Here is a 20,104-nt window from a genome sequence, read left to right on the forward strand (position 1 = left end):
GCATCTAACAACTCAACTGCGTTTTGGGCAGTGGCACCCCCCCAGGAAACTTTTCATAGGGGGGCAGATAGGGGCATTGAAAATCTTGGAGTGGCACACCAAATCCAAAAGCTGTAACTGAATTTTAGGAATTTACTCAGGCTGTTGAGGTAATTAAAAACTATGTCAATATGGAGAGTGTAGGGATCACACACTGATATACTTTGGTATTTCTTATTTTACAGTTAATCTTACTAACTATCTGATGTGTGGCGGCACGGTGGTGCAGTGGTTAGCTTTGTCACCTGACAGCAAGAGGGTTCCTGGTTTGAACTCCTGTGCGGAGTCTGCATGTTCTCCGGTTTTTTCCGGGTACTCCAGCTTCCTCCCACAGTCCAAAGACATGCAGGTTAACTGGTGACTCTAAATTGTCCATAGGTGTGAATGTGAGTGTGAATGGGTGTCTGTCTCTATGTGTCAGCCCTGTGATAGTCTGGTGACCTGTCCAGGGTGTAACCCACCCCTTACCTGTCAGCTGGGATAGAGTCCAGCTCCCTGCGACCCTCAGCAGGATGAGCAGTTATGGAAAATGAGTGAATGAATGATTTGATGTGCATAGACTAGTACTGGTACAATTAACACTTTGATTTCCACAACTATCCTGTTTTAATGTATTGTATTTTTACACGTTAGGTGATTCGCTGCTCCTCAAATAGGCTGGTTGTCCTTTTCATAAAGACAAATATGCAGCTTTAATTTGAAGGAGTACACTGATAGTTGGAACAAAACATTTACTTGAAGCAAGCCTTCTCTAGTTCAGGGTTAGACTCGTGGGTCTCTATAGAACCCATTTTCATTCAGATATCTTCATGTGAGCGTTCAAGGGACCCCTTTTTAATGGCCATGCCAGTTGTTCTCTCGCCAAAATTTAGCCTTATTTTGGTGCATTATTTAGCCCCCTTCCTGACAGACTATGCTGACATGGTTGATACCTATGGATGCCTTAGATTATCTAGTTTCACAAGATACCGCTACCATCATGATAACACTAGGAGGGGGCAGCAATTTATCAGGGTCATTGATTATGGGTGATGTTTTAACAAGGAAGAAAAATGGTTGAATACAAAAGACTAAGTCTGTTTCTCCAGCATCGATATTAATACTAAATAGTCCATTGTGAGGCTGGCGTTGTGAAAGGGTACTTTATCAAAATTAAGTGTTAAGTTACTGGTCCAACTCGCTTCATCTCATTAGTGACCGTACACATAAAAAACCCATCTTGCATTCTGCCAAAGTTGTCAATGTTTTATTAATCTTCAGTTAAGGCAATCCATTACAAAGCATTTCACAAACCACAGTATGACGACAATATCATGTCCAACACCTGGTTTGGAAATTATTCAGCATGCAAGTCAGAGACCAAGAGAGGTATGTAAACAACCTGGGATAAAACAGGAGTAGTGGCAAGAAGAACCCATACAGTATGTGTCTCATAGGAACAGAATGGAAAGAAACCAGAAATGCAACATGCGAAAGGTGGCCGTTATCTCTAAATAACATCCCAAGTAACAAATGAAGCACATGGCAGATGCACTAATCGGGTGGGATGAAGGTCGACTAACAAACTTCCTGCCATTTTGGCACAAACATGCACGTTGTCTAAAGAGGCCAAGTTCAACAAGTGAACACACTTTGGCTCTGAGTATTCTTTATATGGGGCTTATGTACATAATTAGAGTTCAGCCTCAAAGAAAATTCAAAATGAAGGGGTAATCAAAGCCATTTCCACTGAGAGAAAAGAATTAATTGTATCATTGGAAAGACATCTTTTAGACTGAAAAATATATTTCATTATAATTTCATGTTTCACAATTGCATAAGTGTCATTACTGTGCTCATTTCGTATTTATTGATTATTTGTTGACTTCTGAGGGTAGTCATTTTTTGATTTCCCTGTGGTAGAAATCTCACAAAGGGAAGAGGGAAAAAAGGGGTTTAGCTTATTATAATCTTGGTAGAAAAAAAGCCATCTTGTTATTAATTACATGAAATATGTATGAAAAAGTGCACACAACATACCTACCTAACCCCAACTCCACGTTTTCACGTACTCTCACAGACATTTGAAACACACTCATAGTATATGAGCTGCATGCTGATGCTGACTTCACATGCCTGCCACATGACGCACTGTACTTTTTCTAACTAATTCCTGTGAGTAATGATTAACTTGTGGTTGCTTTTAAAAATAAAATGTTAAAATAAATCACTTTGAAAAGCAGAATTTAAATAGGTTACTTACAAAGCAAATATATCAGATATATAAGTCAATCATTCATAATATCTCTTTAAATATATTTCATAACAATGTATATATTCATGATTTCCTTTTGGCTTGAATGGCTTCCCGCAGAGGTATTCTGGTATTTATATGCGTATTATGTAACTTAACTTAATGGCCTCATTTAACTTCTGATGAACAAGTGAATTTGGCAGCAGATTAAACGCTGCTTTGTCTTTTGAGGGAAAAAAAAAAGTCATCGCTAATGAAAAATTAAAAAAGAAGAAGAAGAAGAAAAAAAAGCCAAATATGGATCGGGGCCTGTGACAGAAGGAGTCCACTGCCTCTGGACTGAGTTTCTGCAGTATCATCACACTATATCTTCTCTCTGAGAGCACTAAAGCAATGGGAGTCAGAGGACATTATGCGGCAAACAAAGATCGTAAAGCAACATGAATTACGTAAACACATTTGCCCTCAACACAAAACAAAAATATAACAGTGAGAGATCTGAGCTTCACATTCTCTGGGAACAACATGACAACTCTTTGTAAACGGTAGTTCTCCAGTGGCATCCAACGAAACTCTCTTAAAGCACAAAACAAGACTGAATAATGCACAAACACAACGGACCGGAAATAAACTCACGTCTTGATGAAACCCATGAATGTTTACTTTTTTCCTTGAGGCAATGTTAATAGCCACAGTTGAGTTGTAAACAAGTCTTGACTTAGAATATTGTACAACAAGGCTCAGAGACACTCTCGTTATTTCAAAGATCGTTAGTGAAGAGCTGTAAGTATAAAAAGTACAGGACACTGGTAGAGACAGCGTGTAGTAGTCCTAATCTTGCAACAGTTTAATCATCACTAACATTTTCTGTGTGTACGTCTTTAACACGAGACCTGCTGCTGCTGGCAGAGTAACACCTGGGTAACTGAATTTGGATATGTTTCCATATAATAGGCACATTTGGATCGAGATATTGAGTGACTGAGAGATACTAATGGAAATAATGGCCTTTATATATAGATAGGATGTACACAACCGGGCCACAACTGTCTTTAAAAATGTGCACACAGTCACTGAAAGGAAATGCAAATGTAAGTAAATATACCAAAAGCTGAATTTAATCCTAAAACAAAACTGTGAAATTGGATCTCAGGTAGTAAAATGGCATCCCAGTGTTCTGTTATGCATTAGTGTAAAACAATGTTGTCCGGGAACACTCAATTAATTTGACAGAGTAAAAACAATGCACTCATAAGACACTGAATAAATCAGAAGAGATGGTCTCATTTTGTTTTGTGCAATCTGATGTTGTTTTCATCAAAAAACAAACCAACAAAAAAAAACATTCAACGCCCAAATACCTCATTGCAAGATTTGTGATCGTTCACTTTTCATTCAGGGAAACAAATCAATTTAAGGAGGAAGAAAAGAAAGTGGGTATTAGTTGACATCAGTCTCTGAAAAGTGTGTTTGTAGGGTCCGAGCCAAATCCCAGACAATAAAACTGTAACCACAACAAATATAATGGAAAGACACACAAACAGCGAGATGACGAATGAGACATGGCAGCATGACTTACAGTTTACCTCTCTGCATACTAACTGGGAACGTGAGTATGTGCTCTGAATTATTCATCAGCTTCTGTAAACATACTGTTTCTGTGATGAATATAAGCTGACTTTAATATATCAGTATAGTTATTTCCTTATAAACACTGTTCCTGTTGTGATCCGGTTTAAAATGATGTTAAAGCCATGTTAAAAACATAATGTGGGGTCCTTTCCATTATTTTTATTGTGGTAGCTGTTCCTTCAAAATAAAGGTGTCAAGCTTATTAACACTATAACCTTTGTGCTTTTTATTTGGACAGTAATTAGTGCATTCTGTTAATATAAATATTAGAAATACCTATAGGACATGGTGCTGGAAAATCAGTATGGCAACAGCTCACAGCAGGTCCTCCACATAACTGCTTTGCAATCAAAAATTATCCATCAGTGAAAATGATCCATAAACTGCTGAATAGGTTTTATCACATGCTTTTATATTACAGTCCTTATCAAAGTAGAAATGGGGATTTTTTTTATTACACTGGTCACAAAATATAAGATGGAAAACTACAGGGGAATATGACTTTAATCCCCTCCCTGTAAAACCCCCTGAAAGGAATAAATTATTTCTGCAATAAATAAATAAATAAATAAATTAGTATACACATGATTTCCTAGTTTAACACACACCGATTCCAAAAGGGTATCACAAACATGATACACACTGTCACATTCTAATATATTTACGCCCTCAAACAGGCTCTCTCTACGGGTTTACTTGCTATCCATTACATCACCACTTTGACAGGTTTGACAGCGAACAACTAAAACCTCTGTCTACACCGGGCCCCTCTCTGCGCTCTCATCCTCCAGCACTCAGAGCGAAACAATCTCCCTGATCATCAGCAGGTTCACCCAAAGCAGCCGCAGTTCTCCAAAACAAAATGGAGTCCCGTCATCTTTTATATTTAGCCGAATTAATATTTACGAAAGGGCCTCGTTTCCATTTAACCAAAAGGACGGTTGTGGAGGCGGGTTCCCGTCGTCCACGCTCCTACCCTGCCCCACCTCGGAGCTGTGTGTGCAGCTCAGACGGGGTTGGTCTGGGGGAGGTCGCCAGGTGAGTAAGCTGGTGGGACGGGGTTAGGCTTAATGCCTCTGCTCTTCATGTAGGAGATCAGCTGGTCAGGGATCTCGGCCAGGACGTCTTTAGCCAGCCGCGCCATGCTCAGCACGTGGTTCCCTGTGCGGTCCATGTAGTCTCTGAACGGGACAAACTGGAAGACAAGTATGACATAAAGTACACCTGGCAATATGAAACCATTGGACCAAACAATTTCATGATGATGATGTTGATGATCAAAATAATATTGATATTGTGATATGAGACAAGATATCTTCTTAGATTTTGGATATCATAATATCACAAGTGTTGTTTCTTTCTTGTTTTAAAGGCTGCATTACAGTAAAGTGATGTAATTTCCTCAACTGTTCCAGCTGTGCTATTATTTACCTTTACCCACTTAGTCATTATATCTACATTACTGATGATTATTTGTCAGAAATCTCATTGTGTAAATACTCTGTGAAAGCACCAAAAACCCTACAATACCACTGGAATATTGATAAGGAGATATTGGGTTGAAAAATATTGTGATATTTGATTTTCTACATATCACCCGGCCTGAACCGCCATTCAAGAGTTTAGAATCGCCTGCTGCCACAAAAGCTTGATTGGATACAGTCAGGTGGCTGAAAGGACTTCTCATTTAGATTTTTGAATGGTCTTTTTTTGCTTTTTGGTTGTAGAAAGTCCTCTTTACAAATACATGTTTTTTAGTGTGAAGTACTGCTGTACAAGGGTTCATCCAGTCTGACAACTGAAAGGCCAGACAGAACCAAAGATTCCTCTGAGCAGCAGTTCAATAAGAACAGAGGAATCACCAGTGGTGGGTAAAACAAACTGGAAGCTTAGCATCAAAATCTGTTCAGGATTAAACAGGTTCCTGTCTCAGTGTGAAGTACACAATAATGCCTCTAACAAGCTGGAATTAACAGGCAATGTGTCGCTGTGGCAAAGCTCTTCTTTAAACTTAACAACAGAAATAGAAGGATGATGTAGGGTTAGCACGTCTGGAATATCAGCTGAACATACTGTGGACTGACTATTCAGTCTAACCAATGAATCGACTAAAGGGCCCAAAGAAAAATGGATGAACTTAATATTTAGAGCCCAGTCGGACCTTGTGGTTCAATAATAATCTAGGATAGCTTAAACTGTTCTAGACTGGAAACAGGTTATTTTGGGGAAAAATCTTTACAACAATATTCTCCCCTGTCATGCAGCACTGTGGGGACATTGACTAAAAGTTAAATTCATTTGATTTGTCTTTTCAAATGTAAATAATACATCTTGTGTCTCAATTACACTGTTTTTTTTATCTCTCTTAAAACAGCCATTACTGAAGAATAGAAGAAAACCCCACATATAACAGGTGATTCCAAACTTGTGAACAGTAGTGTATTACATAAGATCGGGCTGTGCTTTAATTATATTCCCCACAGAAGCTGTGTTTACATTCTTTAATCTACTTTGTGATGTAGAGCGACTTGGGTGGTGCTCAAACTTATATAACAGGAGTTATATCCAAGCAACTTCTCTTTTACCTTGTCTTATTACTCTCTGCTGCCATGCCATTACAGCATTTACATTCTTTCACTCACTGTGATTAAAAGTGGAGATGGCTCTGCTAGACACAGCAGATATTTGAGTTAATTAATGTTGTCTTTACAACTTAAACTCTACTGGCATCAGAAACTTCTGAACACTTGTGACTCTGTAGCTGCCAAAAGTTTTTGAGGAGGTACATCCTATAGAGATGCATGCATATGCTCTGTGACTGTCATGGCTTCTTAACGCATGACTATGATTCAAGATTTGGAGCATTTATCAGAACTTAAACCTTAAAGATAAGAACATGTTATAGTTTCCATGATGCCGGTGCTAGAGGATAGAACAGAAAGTCATTAAATTTCAATGGTATACTCTCTTTTGAACATTAGTGTGTTCAACTAATTTTGCATTTGCAGATTAGATTGTGAGAGTTCATGTTAGAAAAGTTTACATTTTAGCATCACTGTGGTGCACGAGTAAAGGACATGGGGTCACCAAAGTACAGTGGTTCATCCTCTGCAGATGAAGAATATGCATAGTAAATTAATTCAAAATCCATTTATCCGATATCTTTTGTACAAAGTTGCCGTTTGGGTTGAGCTTTGGGTGTGGATAACAACTCATGGAGTGAATTCATCCTCTGGTGAGCATGAATGGGTTCAGTAAATTTCATCGTGATTTGCTTCTTGGATTTTTATATTTCGATACTGAATGTGTACGTACAGACTTCTCAGAACCCAAACTATCAACATATTTTAAGACATCTGGCACTGACAGGACAGAAATGACACTTTTTAACCACTGCTGTGGTGGCGAAAAAGGCCTAGAAATACTTGACCCTTAAGTTCAAGTTAGAAGCAAAACATGTTTACCAAAACTGAGCAACCCAAAATGGTCTCTCTCTGGGGAGAAGTCCTAGAACAAGGTGACCTGGCAAACATTGTGATGAAGAAACATTGTGATGGGGAAATGGATTTTGCTGGCAGAACAAGTTGTGGTAAAACGCCAAGTATTAAGATGAGGATAAGTGCAAGTTCTGGAAACGGCAGGAAATCACACCAACACACATACGCACATGGAAAGTTAGGTATGATGTTTATCTAAGGAGGAGTATAAGAATGTTCGGTGAACTGTTCTACGGGGCTGTCTCATTGTTGCAGTATGTGAAGTTTGTATTTGTGTCTTCAATAAAGTCCTGCAAAGGCTGCAAGACTGATCCCTTGTCATAAGACTCCTTCTTTAACACGGTGCCTTTGTTAAATGAACCGTGTCCTTCACATGACAAATAATAAACAAAGGTCTCACCTGTACAATGTCTCTCTCTGCCAACTTCCCTCGTGAGGAAATCCTGATGTCATCACCATCCAGTTCAACCATGGCTACAGAGAAAGGGCATTAAAAACAATTCCACATAAAAATATTTCCATACTGATCATATTGTACAGTAATTGTCATGGTTTGTTTAGCCAAGAAAGCCCATTTGACTAAAACAAATCACCCCTGATGCAAACAGACCACAAACTGGTTTCTTTAGTTACTGTTCTCACCATCAAACTCAGCCTGGCCAACTCCGACAATGATGATAGACATGGGGAGTTTAGCTGCCTGTCGTGAACAAGAAGAACAAACAGTCAGTCAAGGTTACATTTCCAGCTATTTGTATTTTTCCCCCAATACACTTCTTATTCTGCAAAGTCAGTATCAATCTGCAGGCACATTACTCCTGAGAACAGAAACAATAATGGACAAGGTAAAATAAGACGAATTTAACAGATACATAGCATTCTCTTGACTGTGTTTCACATTATGTTGCATAGTGGGCTGTGCAGGGACTGAGAGAGAATACAAAATACATTATTCAGCTCAGGGTCCCTAAGGTTGTTACAACAGCCAGCATATAACAAAATATTTTAGCTAACTATTATACAGTGTACACATTTTACCGGCTGCTTTTACAATGTGGAATACCAAACGAGTTAAAGTACACAATGTTCTTGATTTAATGGTCACAAAGAATAAAAAAAGTAAAGATAACATGCACAAACATGAATAAAGTCAAATGCTTTATTCATTAAACATCGTCCTACATACTCACATCATTCAAACATTATCTATTTATGATCTTTGCATATAGAAATGTTTCAAACACTGTTAACATCAAAACAGAAAGGCCACAAGTCCTGCCTAAAGGCACAGTTCACCCCTAATCAAAGATACGTATTGTCCTCTTACCTGTTATTTGCTTACATGCATATAAGCTATTTATCAGTCTTGATTGTTTTGGTGCGAGTTGTCCAGTGTTAGAGATAACGGCTGTAGAGGTGTCAGCCTTTTCTCCAGTATAATGGAACAAGATGGCACCTCTCAGCTAGCTAACGTTACAGCTCAGCCGAGGAGGACACCATTAATGTTTATATCTAACGACAAGCATGCTCTCCATGAGTAGATGCACGCTTCCTTCTGCACGGTAATATGGTTGGCGGGTGTAGTTTGGTGGAAAAATATAGTTCTTCCATGAAACTGCTCACAACAAGGTCTGTGAATTATCTTGAGTAACCAGGTCATGATTTCTGAGAAAGAGACATTGCTGTTGAGTTTTAAAAAAAAATAATAATAATTCGCGCTTTGAGCACCACAAGCTGAGTACCATCTAGGCCATGTTTACACAAAAACGATCTGCAGAAAACGGAATAATTTCTCATTTTCATTTTGAATAAAGTTCCATGTTCAGACAACAACATTTTCATAACAATTGCCGTGCACACGGATCTACAAAAATGACCAAAACGCAACTAGAGTTTACCGTTTTCGATTGAAATTGTTGTCGTATGAACAGGACCCTAGTGTCATCTGGGGGGGAAATCACCAGAGGCCTCACAATATGATCATGATATTTGAGTCACAATACAACATTATTTTGATTTCAAACGTTGCGATTTGCTGAGTATTGTGATAACATATATTTTGATATAGGAAAACTTTGTTGACATCTCCTTTCAGATAATATTTTCAGTCTGTTCATCTCACGCCAATTTATCAAGTGGCCTGTGAAAGCAACTTTTATTATTCTAGCAGGGTACCAAAAGTTTAATTTGTATTTGGAACATCAATAATTTGGATTAAAAAAATCAATACTTGGCATCAATGTATCAGTATGATACTGCCACACAAAAATATTGCGGTACTATGCTGTATCGATTTTTTTCCCTTGCCCCTAATTCAATCACATTGGAGAGAAGGCAGGCATCTCTACAGCACACGGCAACTCACAACAAAACAATCCAGACTGATAGATAGCACTACAGGTAAGAGGAAAAAGATGTATTTTGATTTTGGGGTGAACTGTCCCTTTAACACCAATCTGGATCAAAACCTTAACCCATATAATAAAGCTTTAATAAGACTTATTTTTCACACTGTATGTGGTGTACAGGTTTGACCACGGCATTATTCCAAACCGCAGTCCTGATATGGAGACTGTGAAAGCTCGGGCATGAATGAATGATATATGCTTGTGGTAGAAATGCATTTACAGGGGTAAAAGTAGGTCAGCTTTCCTGGAAAAACATCCCGAGGGTAGAGGCCTGTCACAGATAGGAGTAAATAGACTGAGGAGGACCATCCTCTCCATGGTCTCTATCATTATTCCCCCGCCATCCCCTTCCTCGTGACCTCTTGCTCTCACATTAAATACATACATTCTGTTTGCCCATTTCCAGCAGCAAAACACCACACAAGCATATACCTATAAATGCCAAATCAGATTCTGTATCCAGAGCTGAATTATTCAGTCGACACCATTTGTTACTTTGCTTGTTCTGTAAAGTCACTCAGGGGATCTCGATCCTTCAATCTGTCTGAACGCATCCTCCTCACGCCGCACAGAATAACATACAGATACCTGTTCTCATAAATAAACTTTTAATTGATTTCTTTAAAAGCACTTCACCAACTTTTTCACCTCATCACATTGAAGAGATAGTTTGGATCTTTTGAAGAGGGGTTGTATGAGGTACTTATCCATAGTCAGTGTATTACCTACAGTAGATGGCAGTCAGCACGCCCCCAGTTTGGGGAAGCAGACAGGAGTACTGGCATGGAAGATAAGCAATGTACCGCTGTGGACATGGGCAACAGCAAAATGCATTTTAGCCACTTTAAAAAAAATCAATATGTGTTTAAGAGTATGCTATATTTAGGATATTTTCACAGCTTTACCTTGCCATGACACAAACAGACTCTGTCTTCAAAGCTCTGTCTTTAAAGTTGCTGAACACAGAAGCTGCTCCTCTACTGCTGCCTCGATCAGTTACACAATAAGACAAACTAACTGATCAAGGTAGCGGTAGACCAGCAGCTCCCATGTTCAACCAGTTAAAATGACTGTTTTTGTCAATGAGTCTGGTGGCGTTGAAGAGAGCATGGATGGGGAACTGCAGCAGTTAATGTTTCGCTCTCAGCAGCAAAGTTAAAGCTGTGAAAATATTCTCAATATAGTGTACACTTACACTAACAATACATTTTTTAGATGGCTAAATACGTTTTGCAGTTACCCCATTAACAGCAGTACATTGCTCAGCCTCTGTGTTGGTTCTCCTGCCTGCTTCTCCAAACTGAGGGGGTGCTGACCGCCATCTACTGGAGGTAATACGCTGAATATGGATAAGTACCTCATACAACCCCATTTCAAAAGATCCAAACTATCCCTTTAACTATCAGAAGAGAGGATTGACACTAGATTGGTTGATAGATGTTTCCAGTACAAATGCTGACACTCCAGGTTGTTCAGTTCCTGTATTTAACCCCTTAAATAGGGACATAGAATTAAAAAACTGGGAAATTAATGTTTCATGTCTTTGAGTAACTTTACGGTTGGAAAAGACATCAATTCATGAATCAGCTTGTCATTGTTTTCTATGGCCATAAAATGGAAAAATTCTAAATGTCTAAGGCATCATTTTATACCCATTTCCCCAAAATGAAGCCAAACATATCTGTAGTCTTTGTAAACTCTGGGTTCTTTGAGTTTAAACAAAGGTTGTCTCCACTGCAAAGTTTTTAATGACTGTGGGGTTTAAGAGGTCAATGATAACAACAGTGAGAAAAAGAGAAGTTACAGCAGCTGTAAGATGAGATACAGTTCATTTTGATAACAGAAATCTAAATCTGTTGGCTTTACTCAAAATTTGGTAAAATAAGAAATAAAATATGACAAAATAAGTACATTCAGTAGCAGAGTATCTCTTCTTGTGTCAATTTGTACATAGCCTGCAGGTTAGTCAGTAAGTGTTAGATGGAGAGGTGAAACGTTTGTGTTGATTCAGAGTGGACAGATGAACTGAGCAAAATGCAGTAATTTGTGTCTAAATTTTGAAATATTCATAGGTTGTTGGTGGAGCCAGTGGTCTCCATCCACACAACAAACTGACACCCCAAGTCATAATCCAATACCTGGCCAAAAATTAATTTATTTATTTTTCCGATTTTTTGGCTGCCAGGTCAGAGTGAGACCCTCTTTTATAATTCAAAATCCTGAAATGAAATTTGGAGCTTAAAGGGAAAACATCAAAGGAAAGATGGCCCCAGAGGCTGTCCTGTTAGATGTGTGGACACATTAGTCACTGAAGGCTAAGCTGTGTTGGTTTGGTCAGCAGCAGCAGTACCTGTAACATTACCAACACATATCTTACGTGCAAATTATAAGGATATCTATGAAGATAAACCACAGCATCAGTAGAGTAGAAAATAAGACACCAAAAGTGCAGACATAAGCATTGCACCTAACTCTTTCGTAATGATTCATCTCTCCAGGACAAAGGCTAAATATCAAACGAAGCAGGTCATTCGGTCCTTTGCTCTGTGGGCAGAGAAGAGTGTAGCCAAGTCCAAACTGAGAGGCGAGAGGTGGCAGCAGGACGCAGCAGGTTCGGGCCGAGCAGTGCAGAGCAGCAGACAAGATCTTAAAAGGAAGGTGTGGCTGTTCGAATGGTTTGATTAACAGTCGCAAATTCCCTTTAAACCCAGTCTGCTGGGGGTCAGAGCATCGTGTTGCTGTGCCTCAGATGGTGCGCCGGGTAAGACCATCGCCTCTAATAAAGTGAACCTGTTGACCTGAGAGTGAGTCTCAGCTGAGCCCCTCAGCCTCCTGAGGGTCTCAATAAAAAGGAAAAATATTGGACAAACAGAGCACCCGAGCACAGGGGGTGAGACAAGTGGAGCAGAAAACATCCCATAAATCCTCAAATCCAGTGCTACAGGCTTATAAACCCTCAAAGTAACAGAAAGCCTGAGAGAAGCGCCACAGCAAGCTAAAAGCACCTGCAATGCCGATGCAGACAGGGTAAGAGAGAGAGCGAGAGATGAACATCCTCCGGGTAGTGTTAGAGCAGCACTTACGTTCACTATGGCCTCCTTGGTTTGAGCCATGTCTGATATGACGCCATCGGTGATGATGAGGAGAACAAAGTACTGAGACCCGTCCTGCACTGCTGCTGCATACCTGAAAAAGAGAACTCATTAGCACGGAGCAGTTTACGACCACACAGACCATCTTAAAGTGAAGCAAAGTTAAAAACAGCTGCAGACAACATGTTCGTGGATTTACATAAAACTCTGAGATTGGTTTGAACCACCACAGAGAGAGTCTAAGAGCAGCAGAGCGGCATCCACTGAGTCAAAGATTAAAAACAAAAAAACATGTTTTGCAGACACAAAGTCACCCCCCCGCCCACCACGCGACACAAAAGCTTAATATAAACATGTAAAGAAGTGAAATATGTTGTATGGCTCTTCATGTCTCAGAGGTCTATCTAGACACTGTTACGAAACCCATCAGAGACAGCATAGTGAGTGTGGCCTAGTTTCAATCGCCCATCGCTGGCTGCTCTATGAATAATTTATTAAACTGTTTATGCAAGTGCTGCAGTCTTATTCTTTCAGAGCATTATTGATTGCCTAGCACTCGATTGACCACACTTGATGAGCGAGACGGGGAAAAACATGGCAGATCATTGTGAGAGCCAAGGACAGGTCAGAGGTCAGCCTGCACTCTCGTTTTCAAATCGGTAAATTTGACTTTGAGGCGCTGGCATTTTAATCAAAGAGCGCGGCCGGTTAGTGACAGAGGCAAGAGTGATGACTGGTGTTCAGGAGATTAAAGAGACCTTTGTCTTCCTCATCTGGCGTACAACAATGTAGGTCACTCTCACTGGAAACATTTGAGCACATTAGCAGAATAATAACTGCAGCACCAAAAACAATATTGTTTCATAAAGAGTCTATATTTTAGAGATTACTAGTCCACCATAGTAAAGCACGGCATATTAACAATTCAATGTCATACTTTACATCTAGTTTGTATTCTGCATCGACACCTTAATCAATCGCCTGCTTCCATTAACTCATCAGTTTCCGCCTGTGCTGCTTTCATAACGTACACAGAGTACAAACTGCATTATTTTGCACAACATTCAATGTTAGGATTTGTTTCTGGTCATGTAAAGAGTCATATTAGTCTTTCTGTCATTGGTTTACTGTATGACCTATTTCCCTTGTTCTGAACTGTTGAGAAATGGCAACATCTTTGTAAATAATGTGAGTTCTCCTGCACCCTTTAGGCACAGAGAGGCTGTACCAAGTCTATTTTTTTCAGTCCCTGATTGCTTTAAACCAAGATTATTCAAACCCCGAATGTGACATTTTTTATTGGGCATGAAATCCTTCAAAGAGTTTTGTTAATTATAAATAATTCTATTCTATACTTGAAATCACACTAAGACACCTACAGGGGACATTTTCCCTTTTTTATTATTATTATAATGCTTATGAGTCTATGTGGGTAGAGAAGTAAACAAAATAAATGGTTTACAACACACAATTGTGTAATTTAAAGCAAATATAAGTGTTTATAAATGTATTTTGTCAATGACTAAGTTCTCTAGTGGACCAGAGTAATTATAGTTTTGTATTTTTCATTAGTTTTTGTGTTGTGTTTAATTATTGTTTTCAATTTAGTTTCATTTCAGTTGGTTTCTAAAGTTTTTCTTGTTTTTTAACGTTTACTTTCAGTTTAGTGTATATTAGATTCAGTTTCTTATTATACTATGGGGGGTATTTGTCAGGGACAAAATTTGAGAAGTTCAGAATAGGTGTTAGAATACAAACACAAAAGGTGACTGACTCACGATGTAGAGATCGCAGTCTCAATAAACATGTGAACCAATGCCTCGCCATGCTTGTTGTGTTGATGAATTTCCCCAAATTGACAAAGACGAAAACTGAAGACATTTCCAGTTTATTTTTATTTTATTCTAGTTAGTTCAGTAGCTAAAATGTTTTTTTCACACCTACTTTTAGCTTTTTTGTTTAGTTTTAGTTAACTGCTATAACCTTGCTGTGATAATGAATGATACAGTACAACACAGTTTATTTATATAAAATATAAATATCTTCTTTTAAGGTCTACTGTGTAGGTTAAGTGGCATCTAGGGGTGAGGTTGTGACATTGCAACCAACTGAAACTTCTCCCATGCGCCAAGTGTGTAGGAGTACTATGGTGGTGGATACAAAAATGCAAACGGCCTTATCCAGAGCCAGTGTTTGTGTGTCCATTCTGGGCTACTGTAGAACAACATGGCAGAGTTAATGGAAAAGGACCCAGTCTGTGTGTAGATACAAATGGCTCATTATGAGGTAATGAAAACACAATGGTTCTTATTTTCAGGTGATTATAAACTAATGAAAGCACAGTTCTAAATATTAAATTCCATTTCTGCCAATAGATGACCATAAATCTTACAAGTTACAATTGTACATTGATAAACATGTACTTATATCTATAAAAATGTCCATATATCTGTTTACAATGACATTGTAGTGTCTTAGAAACCATTTATTAAATGTTTATGCAGTTTGATTTAAAGTAAAATGTTATCTCATGGGGTAATTGTTAACAACAACAGAAAAACTCTTTACACATCTATTTCAAAACAGGTGCAAAAGAGAGGGATGAGAAGGACACAATTTGTAGACAAACTCTCACACACTGTCTAACTTGCAAAAAATAAATAAATGTATTGCTACGTTTTGGTACTAGACCTTCACCAGGCAAACAGTTTTGTGACAAAGAGAAGCCCACTTAATTAGGAAGTGTCTGTAAGTCTGCAACCAATCAAGTTACCCCTGTGCAGTAGCAAGCCACAAGTATCATCATCAACATCAACTTATTATGTGACAATCTACAGTATAATACATGGAGCTAGCCAAGTATAACACTCTGTACAGTGACAATCATAAATGTAACCTAAAATGGTTACATTAAATCAGTATATTCTTATAAAAAATAAATGCTTAAAGCCTTAAAGGATAAAATGTATTCTCAAAAAGATACATTTCCAGATATTGCAGGTTATATTTGTAGATGAACCAGTAGGGATATGTTTACATTTCCAGTGAAATATAATAAATAAAACAAGGCCTCAAAAACTCGAATGAGCAAACTTTACATCAATGTATACATGACGACAATCACAATAGCCTCTACCCTATCAAGACTGCATGCACTGAATGAAGTAGATCTTCTCTTTGTCACTATGTTCAAATGTTTACCGATGAAGGTCTGGTACCGAAATTTAGGGTTGTATTTTTTTTTGTAAATTATGTGTCAGAGTTTGTCAGCAGATTTTTCTATCTATTTATTTATTGTTAGATATTTTTTGGGGCATTTTGCCTTTAATGGACAGGACAGGTAAGCATGAAAGGGGGAGAGAGAAATATGGGTTAATGCTGAAAATCTAGTCTAAAATTCAAGTTCAGGTCAACAGTGCACAAACCTCAGTCCAAGAAGTGTGAGTCATTAATATTCAAGTCCAAGCCAATTCATGAGTCATCACTAGTGAGACCTAAATCCCAGCTTGAGTCCGAGAGTCCAGTATTAACACACAGGTCGGGGGGAGATAGTGTACATCTGTGCCTTGTTACAATTTCACCACTATTTCAATCTTGAGAAGACCAAATAAATCATGTGGTGCAGCCCCCCACCACACTAGACGTCTAAAAAGAAATGTAGCACCTGCAATCTGAAATATCTGGTCCCACATACGCCTGATTACCATTTCTGTTCATCTCCGCTTGGCAGCCGATTGTTTATTTTCCCTTCATTAGTTCTGCTCAATTCATAGAGAAACCATCACTCACTGTCTTAATACCTCTGATGGAGCATCTACCTGCCGAGGATTATTTACAGATTGACTTTCAAAGAGAGGACGCCTGCGCTCTGATGTTCACTGAGACAGCTATTTGTTCTTGTACCTTGCCACATGATTGACAACAGGAGCAAAGTTGGTGGGTCCATACAGCTGAACCGTCTTAAGGCTTTGATGGTACGCTTCGAGAATCCCCTCCATGCCGTTGCAGTACGGGTTCTCGACGTTGCCATTCTGAGAAAAACAAAAACAAAACATGAACAGTTCATAAACAACAATGTTATTCAGACTGGAATACAATGCTAATGCATTCAGTACAGAATCAGCGACATGCTGAGTCTGGCAAAGTACAAAGGCTGTATAGATTAGCTATTCTTTACATAGTCGACTACACAGTGTGCCATGTAGTGTTTTTTGAATGTCTAATTACTGTATCCTTCGTAGGGAACTCAGATTATCCAACAATGCATCTCAAAAAGCTGTGTACAATTGAAACTGATGCTTACTAGCTGCGAGAAAAACTACCATCACCGTCACGTGCGTCTGACAAAAGAGGCTTTACCATGAAGCGAGCCAACCAATTACAAGACTCCGCTGATTACTTTTTTGAATCTGCAACTTGTTTACAGTTAAGATTCATGCTAACACTTTCACAGGTGACTCGATAACAATCAAGCAATATCATTTTTTGGTTTGCAAACAAGCTCATTTTTACAAGAATGGCTGGAAACTTGACAGATTCAGACACAAGGGAGCTCCTCTCAATCTGTGCAGAGGATGACATGGATAGGCAGCTGTCTCACAAATTCTTTTAATGCTCCTCTTAATGTATTAAATGTGTCTTTCTGATTCACGTAGATGATGAAATTGCAAACTTTTAAATATTAAATACATTACAAGAACATTAGCAATGGACAAAAACAGCTCCTCCCCCAACATGTTCCTAAAAATAATGAGACGTCTTCCTCCACGTACACATCCAGCCTGAATGCTTCTTCTTACTCTTGAGTTTTACAGCGGATGGCAGCTGTAAGTGTTGCATTACCCTCATCTGCTGGACTGCTCCTTGCTCCATCCATTGCAGCATTGCCACAGCATGTGTGAAGACGTGCAACATGGAAATGTTTTTGAATGTAGTGCATACGTGAATAGTGAAAATCACTAGCAGTGCCTGAAATGTTATCCCAGTAACTTAGCGGGAACTAAGTGTGAAAGAACTGCTAAGGGGCTTTCACACTGCCTCACAGTAATTTGCTGCCTCTAGTCATTTTAATGACAAGAATGCAGCAGAGGGGAAGCGATTTCCAACATGGTGGCCAAATGATTAGCGACATCACAGAAGCACAAAGAAGACAAGGAGATGATAATGTTGGTGTTCCAATACCTGGAGTCATGGTGCTAGCAAAGGACAATCAGTCAAAAAACTGGGCCTGGTGTAACATTTCCACCAAACTTTAGATGACTGGTACGTTGTCCAAGTATGTAAGTAGTAATCTTAAGTAATTTCAGTGACTTCTGTTTTTGTGCTACAATATGCAGCTAAGCTAGTTCTGCCAGTGTTCAACAAAGCACCTGCCTGGTATCACAGCTGTGGACCATAGCGGCAGCAGCCATTTTTAAAAATGCTTTACTTTTTTGGGGAACACTCTTGCAGGTAGGCAGTTGTCAGGGCGCTTACCATGTGGCAGTGTGAAAGCAGCTTCTGACTGCTTTCCATCAAAGCTAAGCTAGGCTAAACATACTTGTGGGTTTCTGTACTGGATGTAAACATGCAACTGGGATGTAGCGGCTGACTGTGTTCTCAATTTACAACACAACACACCTGACCACACCCAGCTGTGATCAGGAGTTTACATATTAGTAGACTTATATCTAGCAACCCACAGAGGTCTGTGTAGCAGTGCTTCTCTGCCATAAAAGATGGAGCAGTGTGGTTACTCTCAAAGGGCTAAATGACATTTTGATAAAATTCTCTGCACCCAGAGATGTGCTTGTCAAACTTTAACTTCCTTAGCTGCAAGGCAAAACTCTAACCAAACATACTGTATATAACAAATATTTCTCCAAGGACTCTAACTTTACTTTTAAACCCACTCACAAGACTAGCACATGAAAGAATGAGGCTTCAATTATATGGTGAGATGAGTCTTAATTTGCAAATTTTAATGGAAACATGGAGTGATGCAGACGTTACCCAGTAGACAGACTCCTCATTAGGCAGTACTATGTAGCAGCCAGAGCACATTAGCTGGCAGAGACAAGCCAAATTGATTTAAGAATCCTTCAGCCTTAAAGAACCTCATTTGCACTATAAAAGGTAAATTGAAATTCACTCTGAATTATGCATGTCAAAGGTGTAGCAGCATTCATCTGAAAATGCACACATCCATATTGCACATGAAAACACATTCATCCATACATGTTGGAGAGAGTGCTCCAGCTCAAAGATAAGCTCCACTGGGAGGGCAAATTCATTTTCACATGGAGTCTAATTAACTTTGTGAACAATGCTGTTGCTGAATTACAACCCTAGGTTCTGATATAATCCCGTAGTTTACTCACAAGGGGGAACTCGTGGGAGACCCTCCCATCAGGGGGCAGCTTAGCACCGAATCCCAGGGCAGGGAACATCTTATCACTGTCATAGTCCTGGATGATCTCTCCCACGGCCTTCAGGGCCATGGCATAGGCATTCATCTGGTACGGGTTCATGTAGTGCAGTGAAGTGGACTGGGACGGATTTCCTTCCAAGACAAGAGAAGTCAGAATCAGTGATGCAAACCATCAGACTGAGGCTGAACTGACAGCAGCTACTGCAGCAACACGAGTGAGCTGAGACTAAATTGGATGTTTTGAATCAGATGTGGGGCTCGATGTGACTATCTGGGTTATTAGCGATGCTAGAATTCAATGTTTATATTCCTGTTCATGTTTTTGAAGGTTACAGCGAAATTTTAACATTTCTGGGTAGACATGAGTTTCCAGGATTATCTTTTATGCTGACATGAATCAGTAACAGTCAAAACATTACAGGCAGTTCAGTGAGAGCAGAGAGAATAAACTACCTTTAAAATTATCTCACTGAAATGTTCAGTGTACATGGAAACCATGAATTGACTATTTGTAGCAGTGGAAGACGTATTTAGATCTTTTACTCCAATAAAAGTAGCGACACCACAGTGTAGAAATACTCGGTTACAAGTAAAAGTCCTGCATTCAAAATGTTCCTAAAGTAAAACTACAAAAGTAATAGCATCAAAATAAACTTAAAGAACAAAAACAAGGTGAACTCATTATGCAGAATGGTTCACTTCAGAATAATATACAGTATATCATATGATTGCAATTATTGATTCATTAATGTGTAAGCGTCATGTTGGCAGATGGAGCTACTTTCTTCCCCCGT

The 20,104-nt window shown here is 39.0% G+C and overlaps 1 protein-coding gene across 2 annotated transcripts in view; it reads right to left on the reverse strand.

Moving 5' to 3' along the window:
* Nucleotides 1-1,278: 1,278 nt before the first annotated feature.
* cpne5a (copine Va) overlaps nt 1,279-20,104 on the reverse strand; it is a 114,567-nt gene continuing 95,741 nt past the window's right edge. For both annotated transcript variants that reach the window (XM_050065693.1, XM_050065692.1), the window contains 6 exons: nt 19,261-19,442; nt 16,805-16,932; nt 12,893-12,995; nt 8,044-8,101; nt 7,802-7,875; nt 1,279-5,099 (listed from right to left, as the gene is read on the reverse strand). In XM_050065693.1, the coding sequence (XP_049921650.1) occupies nt 4,911-5,099; nt 7,802-7,875; nt 8,044-8,101; nt 12,893-12,995; nt 16,805-16,932; nt 19,261-19,442 (734 nt within the window). In that variant the 3' untranslated portion in view covers nt 1,279-4,910. The remainder of the gene's footprint in view (nt 5,100-7,801; nt 7,876-8,043; nt 8,102-12,892; nt 12,996-16,804; nt 16,933-19,260; nt 19,443-20,104) is intronic.

This window comes from Epinephelus moara, chromosome 16, assembly GCF_006386435.1.
Source record: "Epinephelus moara isolate mb chromosome 16, YSFRI_EMoa_1.0, whole genome shotgun sequence".
Classification (NCBI taxonomy): Eukaryota; Metazoa; Chordata; class Actinopteri; order Perciformes; family Serranidae; genus Epinephelus; species Epinephelus moara.